General features: G+C 38.8%; 1 protein-coding gene across 1 annotated transcript; it reads left to right on the top strand.

Annotated features, from left to right (window-relative positions):
- The first annotated feature begins 3,197 nt into the window (after nt 1–3,197).
- LOC127456118 (alpha-soluble NSF attachment protein) lies at nt 3,198–12,764 on the top strand. The gene is made up of 11 exons (XM_051724453.1): nt 3,198–3,372; nt 3,899–3,978; nt 4,159–4,275; nt 4,442–4,488; nt 6,178–6,255; nt 6,367–6,422; nt 6,777–6,861; nt 9,735–9,839; nt 9,943–10,011; nt 10,300–10,350; nt 11,499–12,764. Exons 1-11 carry the CDS (start codon nt 3,275–3,277, stop codon nt 11,598–11,600), a joined length of 888 nt encoding a protein of 295 aa, XP_051580413.1. The 5' UTR covers nt 3,198–3,274; the 3' UTR covers nt 11,601–12,764.
- The last annotated feature ends 242 nt before the right edge of the window (nt 12,765–13,006 follow it).

The following is a 13,006-nucleotide window of genomic DNA, read 5'->3' as shown; positions in this document are numbered from 1 at the left end:
CCCACACGATTGGTTTGCGTCAATAGATCTGAAGGATACGTACTTTCATATCCAAATTGTAAGACATCACAGGATGTTTTTGAGATTCGTGTTCAAGGGAACAGCATATCAGTTCAAAGTCCTGCCCTTCGGACTGACTCTGGCTCCTTGCACATTCACGAAGTGCATCAATGCAGTACTCGCACCTCTGAGACTCAGCGGCGTACACATCTTGAACTACCTCGATGATTGGCTGTTACTGGCGCAATCAGAGGCTCTGTTATGCCAGCACAGAGACTTGCTGCTTCAGCATCTAAACAGCTAGGGCCTCAATGTAAACTGGGTGAAGAGCACGCTCTCCCCCAGCCAACGAATCTCCTTTTTGGAAGTCCGCCTTGACTCCACGAGCGTGCGCATTCAGGCCATTCTACAGTGTCTGTCTCAGTTCAAACTGAGGAGAACATTTCCTCTGAATCTGTTTCAGAAAGCATTGGGATTTATGACGGCGGCAACCGCCATTATCCCATTAGGTCTCTTACACATGAGACCTCTTCAGTGCTGGCTGAAGCGCGCATGTCACAACATGCTTGGCGCCAAGGGTGCATGCGCATCACTATATCCCGCCACTGTATAGCTGCTTTAGCACCATGGACAGCTCCTGCATTTTACCAGCGAGGTGTCATGCTGGGGAAAGTTGTCAAGTGGAAAATGGTGACTACGGATGCTTCCAACACAGGTTGGGGGGCGGTGTGCGATGGACGCCCAAATTTCGGCACCTGGACAGGTGCGAGGAGGGCATGACACATCAACCACCTAGAGCTATCGGCTGTAATTCTAGCCTTAAAGGCTTTTCAGTCAGAAATAGCGAGCTGTCATGTCCTGGTTCGCTCAGACAACATGACAGTTGTGGTATATATAAACCACCAAGATGAAATTCATTCACCGCCACTGTTTAGACTGATGCATCGCCTTCTCCTATGGAGTGAGCATCATCTCTCCCTGAGAGCGACATATGTCCTAGGCTGCCTGAATTACGGCGCGGACCTACTGTCATGCCAAGGGGTGATTACCGGGTGAATGGAGACTTTATCCTCAAACTGTACTGAGGATTTGGGTAAGATTCGGCAATGCAGAAATCGATCTATTTGCCTCAGTGGAGAATGCCCACTGTCCCCTCTGATATTCTAAGTCCCAAGCCCCACTGGGAATGGACGCAATGGCACACAAATGTCATAATTTGCGAAACTCAAATATGTATTTCCCCCAGTATGCCTGATTCATCTGTCATATGCAAAGTCCGAGAGGACAAGAAAACAGTTCTATTAGTTGCGCCGAAATGGCCCAACCAGCCGTGGTTTCCGGAAATGATGGAGATGATGTACAGCTCACCATGGGGAAATAACACTGAGGAGGGATCTCCTCTCTCAGGCGCAAGCCACAATCTGGCATCTCCAGCCCCAGCTTTGGAACCTGCATGTGTGGCCCCTGTACGAGGCACACTACACGCGCCAGAACTGACGCGTTCAGTCATGAACACCATTTTACAAACCAGAGCACCGTCCACGAGATGCCTCTATGCACTAAAATGGAAGGTGTTTACTGATTGGTGTCTCTTAAATGGCAAGGACCCAGTAAACTCCCCCATACTTGAAATTATAATATTTCTGCGTTTCACGCACATGAAGCCGGCGCCTCTAATGGCAACCATGATTTAATCATAAAGTTCCTTAAAAGAGCAAGATGATTAAACCCACTTTCCGCCGGCTACAGTCCTTCGGGCCTTCTTCCCTCCTCCATTTCATTCGGATGAGGAACAATCATTGCATTTGTTTTGCCCTGTGTGGGCACTACATGCATACGTTGAGCGTACTTGCCAGTTCAGACTGTCTGATCAGCTCTTTATATGCTATGGAGGATGCACAAAAGGAATGTCTGTCTCTAAGCAAAGGCTCTCTCACTGGACTGTCAATGCAATTACCCTGGCTTATGAGTCGCAGGGTAAGACTTGCCCAATTGCTGTTAAAGCACACTCAACTAGAGGCATGGCCTCCTCATGGGCATGGACGAATGGTGTGTCATTACAAGACATATATTTTGCAGCAGGATGGTCCTCTCAAAACACATTCGCAAGGTTTTACAACCTAGACATAACGTCTCTTTCTTCACAAGTCCTCTCTGTTTAGAGCACTTGCTATTCATTGGCCAAATATATATATACTTATGCCCATCCCTTTAAGTACAGGCTCCCCATCATTTGCACAACTGCCTGCATTCAGGCCGTTATAATTTACCATAAAGTCGCAAGCACTTTCAAGGTGATTATTGAGAGTATTTAAGCCTCTTCACTCTGTAACTGTCATTATGTTCTCTTGGGGTGTTTAAGAGTTGTGTGTGTCCAGAGAGAAAGCGAGTAATATTCACTTCTGACAGATATTTGAGTTACATTTCTCAGTGCTTTTCAGACAGTGTTACAAGTGAGCTAATATCTAGTTCTCTAGCCAGTGGACAATATCAGCAGCCCGGAAGTTTATATTCAGTATACTGTTGTTAGTATTGTGTTAAGCAAGTTATTTGTACTGTTTGCTATAATGTTTTGCATTTACATTTTACATTTATTCATTTGGCAGATGCTTTTATCCAAAGTGACTTACAAAAGAGGAAGACATAAGCGAATCATCTTAAGGAGACAGTGGTATGAAAAGTGCCATATTACAAAGTTTCACTAGCATCAGAATAGTATTCAAAACAGAATAATATGTAACAAGAATTTATTTTTATTTTTATTTTTTTTAATGATGTTTTGCTATTTACACTGACAAGTGTTACAAATGTTTATATTGTCATCTAAATGTCTACTACTACTACTACCACCACCACCACTACTACTAGCCTACTACTACTACCACCACCACTACTACTACTAGCCTACTACTACTACTAGCACTACTACTGCTACTAACCTACTACTACTACTACCACTACTACTACTACTACTACTACCACCACCACCACTATTACTACTAGCCTACTACTACTACTAGCCTACTACCACTACTACCGCTACTACTACTAGCCTAATACTACTACTACTACTAATAATAATAATAATATAGTAACGCATAATTGTTTATTATTCTTTTAAAGTTATGTATTTATTAGTTTATTCTTTGGCACGTTTAAAGACTTTTATTTTGAAATTAACCTGCAGGCGGCCTTGTTGGGTGTTTCCGTCGAGATGTGTTGATGTGGCTGGATTCCAGAGTCTGTTGCTAAAGTTGAACTGTAAACAAACTTCATGGACAACTCCGTGAAAGAAAAAGAGGCAATGGCTCTCATGGCAGAGGCTGAAAAGAAAGTGAAATCCTCGCAATCGTTCTTCGGCTCTCTGTTTGGGTTTGTTTTATATCTTTTTTTCAGGCTGCTGACAGGCCAGCCGGGATAGACACACAGTCAGCATGCTAACCAGTTAGCCGTAGAAGTTTATATACGTGACAGTCAGTCTAAAAACACTCGTTTTCTGCCATATGAGATTGATAGGACGTGAAGTATGAAGACACCGATAATGTTAAATGTCTGGAAGTTTAATTTCACCTCGTTTTTAGGTGCGAGTTCGTAATGTAGTTCGAGTAAATGTTAATTTTATTGTAAATCTCAGTATAGCTGATGTGTCAGCATAAATCTTACAGGTTTAACAGCCCTCACAGTATTATCTGATTTCTAGTCTTGTAATCCAGTGTAATGCTCATTCATAAAACAGAATAGATCATATTGTCAGATAAGAAGACCGTGTGTCATAATAACAGAGAGTTTGCTTGTAGTCAGCTGACATCCACTCCAGTCATAAGTGTCGGGTTAAACTCACGAGCTTCAGAGTGTTGTGAAATGAGTTCAGCATTCTGAAAGTCTGATATTTGACCAGGGGATCTTCAAAGATGGAGGATGCCTGTGACATGTATGGAAGAGCAGCAAACATGTTCAAGATGGCCAAAAACTGGAGTGGTAAAGACATCAATGCATCATGCATTCAATATAAACATCATATTAACTAATCTACAGGTTACTTCTGTGTATCTGTCCTCGTTCTTTAAAATGCATTGAATTCTAAATGGAAAAGAGGTTTTTTTGTTAAAGCTTACAGTACATATGTGCCTGTTTAATATTTGCATTTTTTACTTGTAGCTGCAGGTAACGCCTTCTCCCAGGCAGCCCTTCTACACCTGCAGATGCAGAGTAAACATGATGCAGCCACAAACTTCATTGATGCCGGCAATGCCTTTAAAAAATCTGATCCTCAAGGTATTTATCCTTAAAACTTTACATCTCAGTTTTTGTGGGCTAAAAAAGCCCTCTTTTGCTTGGAGTAAATAATTATCTTGCTCTCTATATGGAGCTTTCAAAGAAGTCAGTGGAAAACTGTAAAGGGTCATTTACCTTTGTCAGTTGTCTCTCATTCTTTCTGCAGAGGCCATAAACTGCCTGAACAGAGCCATTGAGATCTATACAGACATGGTAAGAGTCTTTCTGACAGCTGTAAATCCTACAGGGAGTCTTTACAGGGGTTGATATTTTAGATACATTTTTGGTGCAAAATAAAAGTGTCCTTCATCCTTTAAGCAAGCTATGTAGTGAAAACCCAAAAAATTGTGAATTGGGAAATTCATAGATATCATTCATAAGACACATTGCAAGTAACTCAATACACCACCAGGGGTCACTGCAACACAAAGCATGTGTTTTCACTGCAGGTTGAATTGAGTCAGCATTCAAATAATAATTATAAAGGGTTAGCTTGCCCAAAAATGACAATTCTGTATTCACTTTCCAATCCGTATGGCATTCTTTCTTCTGCGGAACACGAGGAGAAATTTTGAAAAATGCTTATGCTGCTCTTTTTCCATGCAATGAGAGTGCATGGTGACTGAGGCTTTCAGTCCCTATTATTCTGCCTGACATCCCCATTTGTGTTCTGCAGAAAAAAGAATGGCATACCGGTTTGAGAGATATTAGGGTGAGTAAATAATGACAGAATTTTAATTTTTTAGAACCCAAAAATGAAAATTCTGTCATCATCTAGCGGAAAGTCTAGGCATCTTTTTCCCTTCGTTAACCAAAAGTGAATAATAACTAGGGCTGTGTCAAGCCTCAAAAAGAACTTAAAGTAGTAAAGTAAAAGTTCAACGCATGCACTAGTCCTCTAAAGCCATACAGTTGTGTTTTTCATCATTATTCATTCATCAGTCAGTTTAAATTTTTTAATAAACTATCCCTGATTTTATAAAATCTTTGTATTAAAGGAATAGTTCACACAACTATGAAAGTTTTCTCATCATTTACTCACCCTCATGCCATCCCAGATGCGTATGACTATCTTTCTTCTGCTGAAAAAAATTTTTTTAGAAGAATATTTCAGCTCTGTAGGTCCATACAATACAAGTGAATGGTGGCTAGAACTTTGAAGCTCCAAAAAGCACATAAAGATAAAAAAAATATTCCATATGACTCCAGTGGTTAAATCCATGTCTTCAGAGGGGCCTGGGTAGCTCAGTGGTAAAATACGCTGGCTACCACCCCTGGAGTTCGCTAGTTCGCTGAGTGACTCCAGCCAGGTCTCGTAAGCAACCAAAATTGGCCCAGTTGCTAGGGAGGGTAGAGTCACATGGGGTAACCTCCTCGTGGTTGCTATAATGTGGTTTGTTCTCGGTGGGGCGCATGGTGAATTGAGCGTGGTTGCTGCGGTGGATGGCGTGAAGCCTCCACACGCGCTATGTCTCCGTGGCAACGCGCTTAACAAGCCACGTGATAAGATGCGCGGGTTGACTGTCTCAGACGCGGAGGCAACTGGGATTTGTCCTCCGCCACCCGGACTGAGGCGAATCACTATGCGACCACGAGGACTTAGAGCGCATTGGGAATTGGGCAGTCCAAATTGGGAGAAAAAGGGGAAAAATCCCCCCCCCAAAAAAAAAAAAATCCATGTCTTCAGAAGCGATATGATAGGTGTGGGTGAGAAAAAGATCAATATTTAAGTCCTTTTTTACACTAAATTCTCCTCCCTGCCCAGTAGGTGGTGATATGCACAAATAATGCGAGTCCCCAAAAATAAAAGAAGAAGAAGGTGATAATAAAAGTGAAAGTGGATATTTATATTAAACAGGACTTAAATATTGATCATACAGATGTGTATGTCTTTTGTTGTAGGGTCGATTCACAATCGCAGCAAAACACCACGTCACCATTGCCGAGATATATGAGAGTGAACTGGTTGACATTGACAAGGTCAGCCATTTGTTTTGTCACATTGATTAATTTTCTACTGAAAATCAGGATCTGTAATCCTTTACATTTATCTGAGGGGATGTAATTATTGTACTTTGAATTTTTTTGTAGGCCATAGCCCACTATGAACAGGCAGCAGACTATTATAAAGGCGAGGAGTCCACCAGGTAAGGGAATCTTTATGGTTAGTGTCACTCCTATTGCTCAGTGTTTATTTTTCATAAATGATGCTAAATAGTATGAAATGTGTTACTTATAATTTCCCATTTTTGCCAGTGTATAGATTACAACTCATATCAGGATATGATGCATAGAAATCATTTTATCTGAAGACAAACCTTTGCCCACTATCTCATATTTCCGGTTGTGGGTGAAGGGTCCTGAAGGCAGTATTTGTCACATGACTCCTTTTATTGATTTTCTCAAGGTCCTTTTTGGAATTGTTTTCCGTGTCTGTATCAGTCATACTCTCGCTTTGTGAAAAGTTTGATAATCCATTCCTTCTGTCTCTCATGCCAAAGTTCAGCCAACAAGTGTCTGCTCAAAGTCTCCACCTATGCAGCTCAACTGGAGCAGTACCCCAAAGCAATTGAGATCTATGAACAGGTAAACAAAAAACATCAGTCTGGTTTTGTTCAGTTTCAGTACACCTGATCCTATTCAAGAATATCCCATGTGATATGAAAAAAAACCCCCAACCCTATTGTTAGAATTGTAAGGCTGTTGTCACTAAAGGCTCTCTTAATTTAATAGTTTCTTGCAACAGGCTGCAGAATTGTTTAATCTGAAATGAGATCAGAAATGTTTGCTCATTCATATTTAGCCTCTATTTACAAATATACTGTATAGTTAACATTTTTAAGTTTCAGATATGTAAATTAAAGGAATATTCTGGGTTCAATAGAAGTTAAGCTTAATCAACAGCATTTGTGGCATAATATTGATAAGTACAAAAAATATATTTATTAATTTTTTCTTCCTCTTTTGCGTCCCTTGTTTATTTAAAAAAGAACAGCAGAGCACTTACATTGGAAGTGATTGGGGCCAGTCCATAAACATTAAAATACACAGTTTCAAAAATATAGCCACAAAACATAAAAATTATACAGGGTAACGTGTTTTTAATGTGATAAAAATCTGGGGTTTACCAACATTACGGTGTTTACCAGATTACAGGGTTTACCGGCGTTAAGTCATCATGACAACAAAGTTGTAGTATTTACACAGAAAAGGTTTAGTGATTTTATCATACTAAAATCATGTTAACACACGTTTATGTATTGTCACTTCCATTGTAAGTGCCTCCCTGTAACCCATATATATATATATATATAATTAATTTTTTTAAGAAAAGGAGAGACAAGTCAAAATACATTTTTGTGGTAATCAACATTATGCCACAAATGCTGTCGATTGAGCTTAACTTGTATTGAACCCGGAATATTATTTTAAACCTTTAAGCTCAGATGGTGTTTTTAAAGATTTCCTGTTTCAGTGGCATACCCAAAATTAAAGGCTTATAACTTGACAATAAAAAAACCAAGGGTCAAGTGTTTGTTATTATTGTAGTGAAAACTTTTCAGATTTTTTAATGATACAGATTATGATAAATTCTGAGCCTCTCAGTCTAAGAAACTGCTGAAAAAATCACAAAAATGTACTTTTTGTTCTTATTTCTTTATTTGACATAATATACAGTATCTCTGGTTGTAAATAAGGTAGCTCAGAAAAACTGCTTCTGTTTTGTTCCCAGTCATGTCAACTGTAACTGAGTAAAATTTTGTGTTGATACATCAAAGCAATCAAAAGTTATAGCGTGAAAAAATAATTTATCCTAGTGTCCAAAAACGTCTCCAAGTGTCCAAAAGCCTCTCCAAAAAAATAAAACATAAGAAATAATAACACATGCAAACAAAACAAGGACTAAAGGTTTGCATAGCATGAATACATGATTTTAAAAATTAGATTTCACAGAATGAGTTTCATTTGAGTCATCATTGAGTCATGTACTTGGTGCCATCTTCTGGTGGCCATGTGTAACAGTCACCAGTCACATGTCTCTCTGCCCAAATATGGATGATTTTTGCACCGATCTGAACCCAATCCGATTGGTTTAGCGTTCCATGATGCTACATTATTTCCGATGATGTCATCTGATCCAGGAAAGCTAACGCGTTTTCAGCTAGTTTTGCTTTGTGTCAATTATCTAATGATTTTTGCATCCAATTACCTTGTGTGTGGGCTCGTTTTAAAGAAAATCACCTTCTCTAAGTAATGGTATGATATTTTATGTTCTGTTTATTTTTAGTGAAGTTATAAGAGAAAGCATGGCATGTAAGCAACACCTGTTCACATGAAACATAAATGTCAAAGACATATACTTACCTATTACTTGCTTTATTTTTAGAAGAATTTTAAGTAAAACAAATAGGCTGGTTGTATTCTACTCTTTGAGAGCTTTCCAGTGACTAATGACACAATATTTTTATGAATTACAGTAATATGTACAGTGCAAAATTATTTATAAATTATCAAAACAGAACACTTCTGATTTGTCTGCACATTTCAAAGCACTTGTTCAGTTTTGGTCATAATGCCTGCATACATTGTAAAGTACAGCTTCTAAACTTTAAAACGATACCTATTTTGTGTTGGTCAAGACTGTAGTTATTAATATTTTGATGATTTTTTCTGAAAGTGTTAAAGTAACAATTTTGAGAGACCATATATAGTATATTTTATTGTATCTTTCACCTTAAAGAGAGTAATTACATTTATAACACAAAAAAAATAGCAATGTTCTGTTATTACACATGCATTTTTCCTCAAAGGCTTTGTTCGGTTATCATTACAGCATCTCATTATCTAACAAACAAATGAGATGATACATGATTTAAATACAAACAAATTATTTGGACATCTCTTTAGTCTTTTTTTTTTTTTTTTTTGTGATTTTCTCCCCAATTTGGTATGCCCAATTCCCATGCGCTCTAAGTCCTCGTGGTGGTGTAGTGACTCGCCTCAGTCCGGGTGGCGGAGGACAAATCTCAGTTGCCTCCGCGTCTGAGACCATCAGTCTGCGCATCTTATCACGTGGCTTGTTGAGCGCGTTACCGCAGAGACATAGCACGTGTGGAGGCTTCGCGCTATTCTCCACGGCATCCACACACAACTCTCCACATGCTCCACCGAGAGTGAACAACATTACAGCGACCACTAGGAGGTTAACACAATGTGACTCTACTCACCCTAGCAACTGGGCCAATTTGGTTGCTTAGGAAGCCTGGCTGGAGTCACTCAGCACACCCTGGATTCAAACTCGCCACTCCAGGGGTGGTAGTCAGCGTCACAGCTCTTTAGTCTTATTCAAAATGTTATTTCACTGTCCCAGTGTATTTTTCGGTTTCTTTATGCTCATAGCAAAATGCAGATTACACTATTCAGCAAATCTCTTTGTATTTGTGGTGATGTTTTTTTAGGTTGCAACGCATGCAATGGATAGCACTCTGCTGAAATACAGTGCAAAGGACTATTTCTTTAAGGCAGCTCTCTGCCACTTCTGTGTGGACATGCTTAATGCTAAGGTATACAACACCCCACCCACAATGCATTCCTTCCAACAAACTATCAGATGTGCCTTTTGGAGTTCCCTCTCATATTCCTTATGTTTTGATGTCCCACCTGTAGCTTGCCCTCCAGAAGTATGAGGAAATGTTTCCAGCCTTTTCAGATTCACGCGAGTGCAAACTGGTGAAGGTACGGTTGGCTCTCAGCAAGTTCCTTCAATATAGCCACAGCAACAAAAATGGCAAATTACTCTTTAAAAATAACTTAACAGTCAGCTGAAAAACGTATTGACGCCTTTATAATACTCGGAGCACAAATAATTGTATAAAGGTTTCTGTTTTTGTTTTTCAATAGTTACATTTATTAATTTTATTTCGAATTTTTATTATTTCTTTGTAAAATTGTTACCTGATGAAGCATTCCCAAAAATAGGATATCAGATTAATTATGTGCTTAAAATGTTCTTTCTTTTTTCAGAAACTTTTAGAGGCCTTTGAAGAACAGAATGTGGATGCATATACTGATGCTGTAAGAAGATCCCCTATTTCTCATGTGCACTCAACCTTTTGTTGTGTTTACTGATCTTTTGAACTCAACTGAATAGCCCACATTGTAGCACTTATTAAATAGAAACAAGTTGACCTACACTAATCTACAAAGGCAAAATACAGTAACTATGCCAAAGCTTTTGGCTTTGAAGCTTTTTCGTTGTCCATGCAAATATATATATATAGAATTGAAATATTTACCAAAAAATTAAGCTTTTTATAGACATTATTCGCCAGATTAAGGATGTGTATGTATATATGTGTGTATGTATATGTGTATATGTATTCTATATATATATTGAATAATATCTATAAAAAGCTTAATTTGGTAAATATATATATATATATATATATATATATATATTAAAAGTTGAAATGCATAACAAATTGTCATTTTTTTCTAGATATTATTGGGATTTTGTTTGCATAGTAAACTGCATCTGGGATTTTATTTATTTTGGACTCATGTCGCCTCTATGTCTGTGTATGTTATAGTTAGGAAAAACAAATTTTTATTTACATTTTTTTTTTACATTATTAAATTGATTTTCAAAAACTATTGGCCGGCAAAATCCACTATTGGTGTATCTTTTAAGTCAGTAATGACAAACATGGGGGCCTGGGTAGCTCAGCAAGTAAAGGTGCTGACTACCAAGCAAGTTTGAATCCAGGGTGTGCTGAATGACTCCAGTCAGGCTTCCTAAGCAACCAACTGGCCTGGTTGCTGGGGTGGGTAGAGTCACGTTAGGTTAACCCCCTCGTGGTTCTCGCTCTCGGTGGGGTGCGTGGTGAGCTGTGCGTGGATGCTGTGGAGAATAGCATGAAACCTCCACACGTGCTAGGTCTCCGTGGTAACGTGCTGAACAAGCCACATGATAAAATGCGCAAATTGACGTCTCAAACGTGGAGGCAACTGAGATTCGTTCTCCGCCACCCAGATTGAGGCGAGTCACTACGCCACCACGAGGACTTAGAGCGCTTTGGGAATAGGGCATTCCAAATTGGGGAGAAAATCACACAAACCCTTTGATTATCCTAACAATACAGGCTTTGTAGGAATAAAAGAGTTTTTAACACACCCTTTTTTCATCAGTTTCACTCATGTTATCCATTCTCTCCATATTTCAGGTGAAGGAATATGACACCATCTCTCGACTGGATCAGTGGCTCACCACCATGTTGCTTCGTATCAAGAAAACCATACAAGAAGATGAAAGTGACCTTCGCTAAGACCTTCTTCCTGTCCTCTGGCCCTACTTCTGTCCTTTACGCTCATCCGTGCCTTTAACACCATGACCCTCCATGACTTCAGTACGATGGTCGACTATCACCAACTTTCTCTCAGTGCCTTAAAGGGATTGGTCACCCAAAAATAAAAAAATCTGTCATCATTTACTCACCCTCATTTAGTTACATTCCAAGCAACTGTCTTTCATCCACGGAACACAAAAGTAGATGTTAGGGGGGAGTGTTAACCTCAGTCGTAATGAAAGTGAACTAAAAAAGTGAGAGTAAATAATGACAGATGTGTCATTTTTGGTTAACTATCCCAGTGATTTCTGTGCTTCATCTCTCTTACGACATGGCATGCTGCTCAGTCATGGACACGGTCATACCGCCAGACCTCAAAGTACACAGCACAGAAAGGCTGGTTGTTTTAAATGGGATCTGAGGGAGTATCGCATGGAAACTGAAACCAGCAACCAGTAATAAAACGGGGTGCTGTGCACACCAAGCTTCAGAAGAGGAGCCAGTGCCTTGTGCTCTGGCTGAAACAGAGCGCCTGTTTTACTGTGCACAAAAAGCCTTTGTTCATTCTGTTATACTCTTTAGTAAAGGCTTAAGTTTGTATTCTTTTCAGAAATACCACATTGTATCGCTACATCGTTTTTGCTTGATGTTTCCTGCATATATTAACCTTGGGGAATATTTCAGAAATGCTGTTCTCATTTGTGTTTTTTTTTTTTTTTTTTAAGTTATAAGAAAAAATGATCAAGAGGATAATTGAAATCTTGCTTTGTTGCAACATTCAGGGATGCAAACTACTCACCTTTCAGATTAAGTAACCTTTTGAGAAACTCGTTTGTCCACATTTTTGGTGGAATATTCTACATTTTTCTTATTAAAAGTGCTTAAACACCTAAAAAAATAATAAAAAAGAAGCAACTTTAAATAGAACAAACAAATGAACTGAAAAGATACATCTAGAACACTTCTGGTGAGCTAAGCATCTCTTAACATTTTTCCTGATTGGTTTATGAAATGCTTTTAATTCATTCTTAATTATTCATCATGTCTTGCAATGAATGCATGGTCCTCTTTGTAATTAAACTCTGAAATACTCCAGGCCTACTAGAGTGGTTAGTTTCTTATTAAAGGCATATCCAACCATAACCCTTGTTATATTCACTGACATTTAAGCTGTGGCAATACCATAACTCTTAAAAAAAAAAAAAAATAAAAAAAAAATAGCACCTGAGATGAGAAACAAGCGTATGTTCACAATGCACATCCATATATGAAAGGATGTTTTAATAAAGCAGTCAGAACTTCACTTTTTATTTTTTTATTTTGTCGTTTCCTCGAAAGAACCACTTCCTTACCACAGTGCAAATAATGAAAATAGAGATCCAGTT

The sequence above is a fragment of the Myxocyprinus asiaticus genome, chromosome 18 (assembly GCF_019703515.2).
Source record: "Myxocyprinus asiaticus isolate MX2 ecotype Aquarium Trade chromosome 18, UBuf_Myxa_2, whole genome shotgun sequence".
NCBI lineage: Eukaryota > Metazoa > Chordata > Actinopteri > Cypriniformes > Catostomidae > Myxocyprinus > Myxocyprinus asiaticus.
The sequence above is the reverse complement of the archived record's forward strand: the minus strand, read 5'-3'. Positions and strand labels throughout refer to the sequence as shown.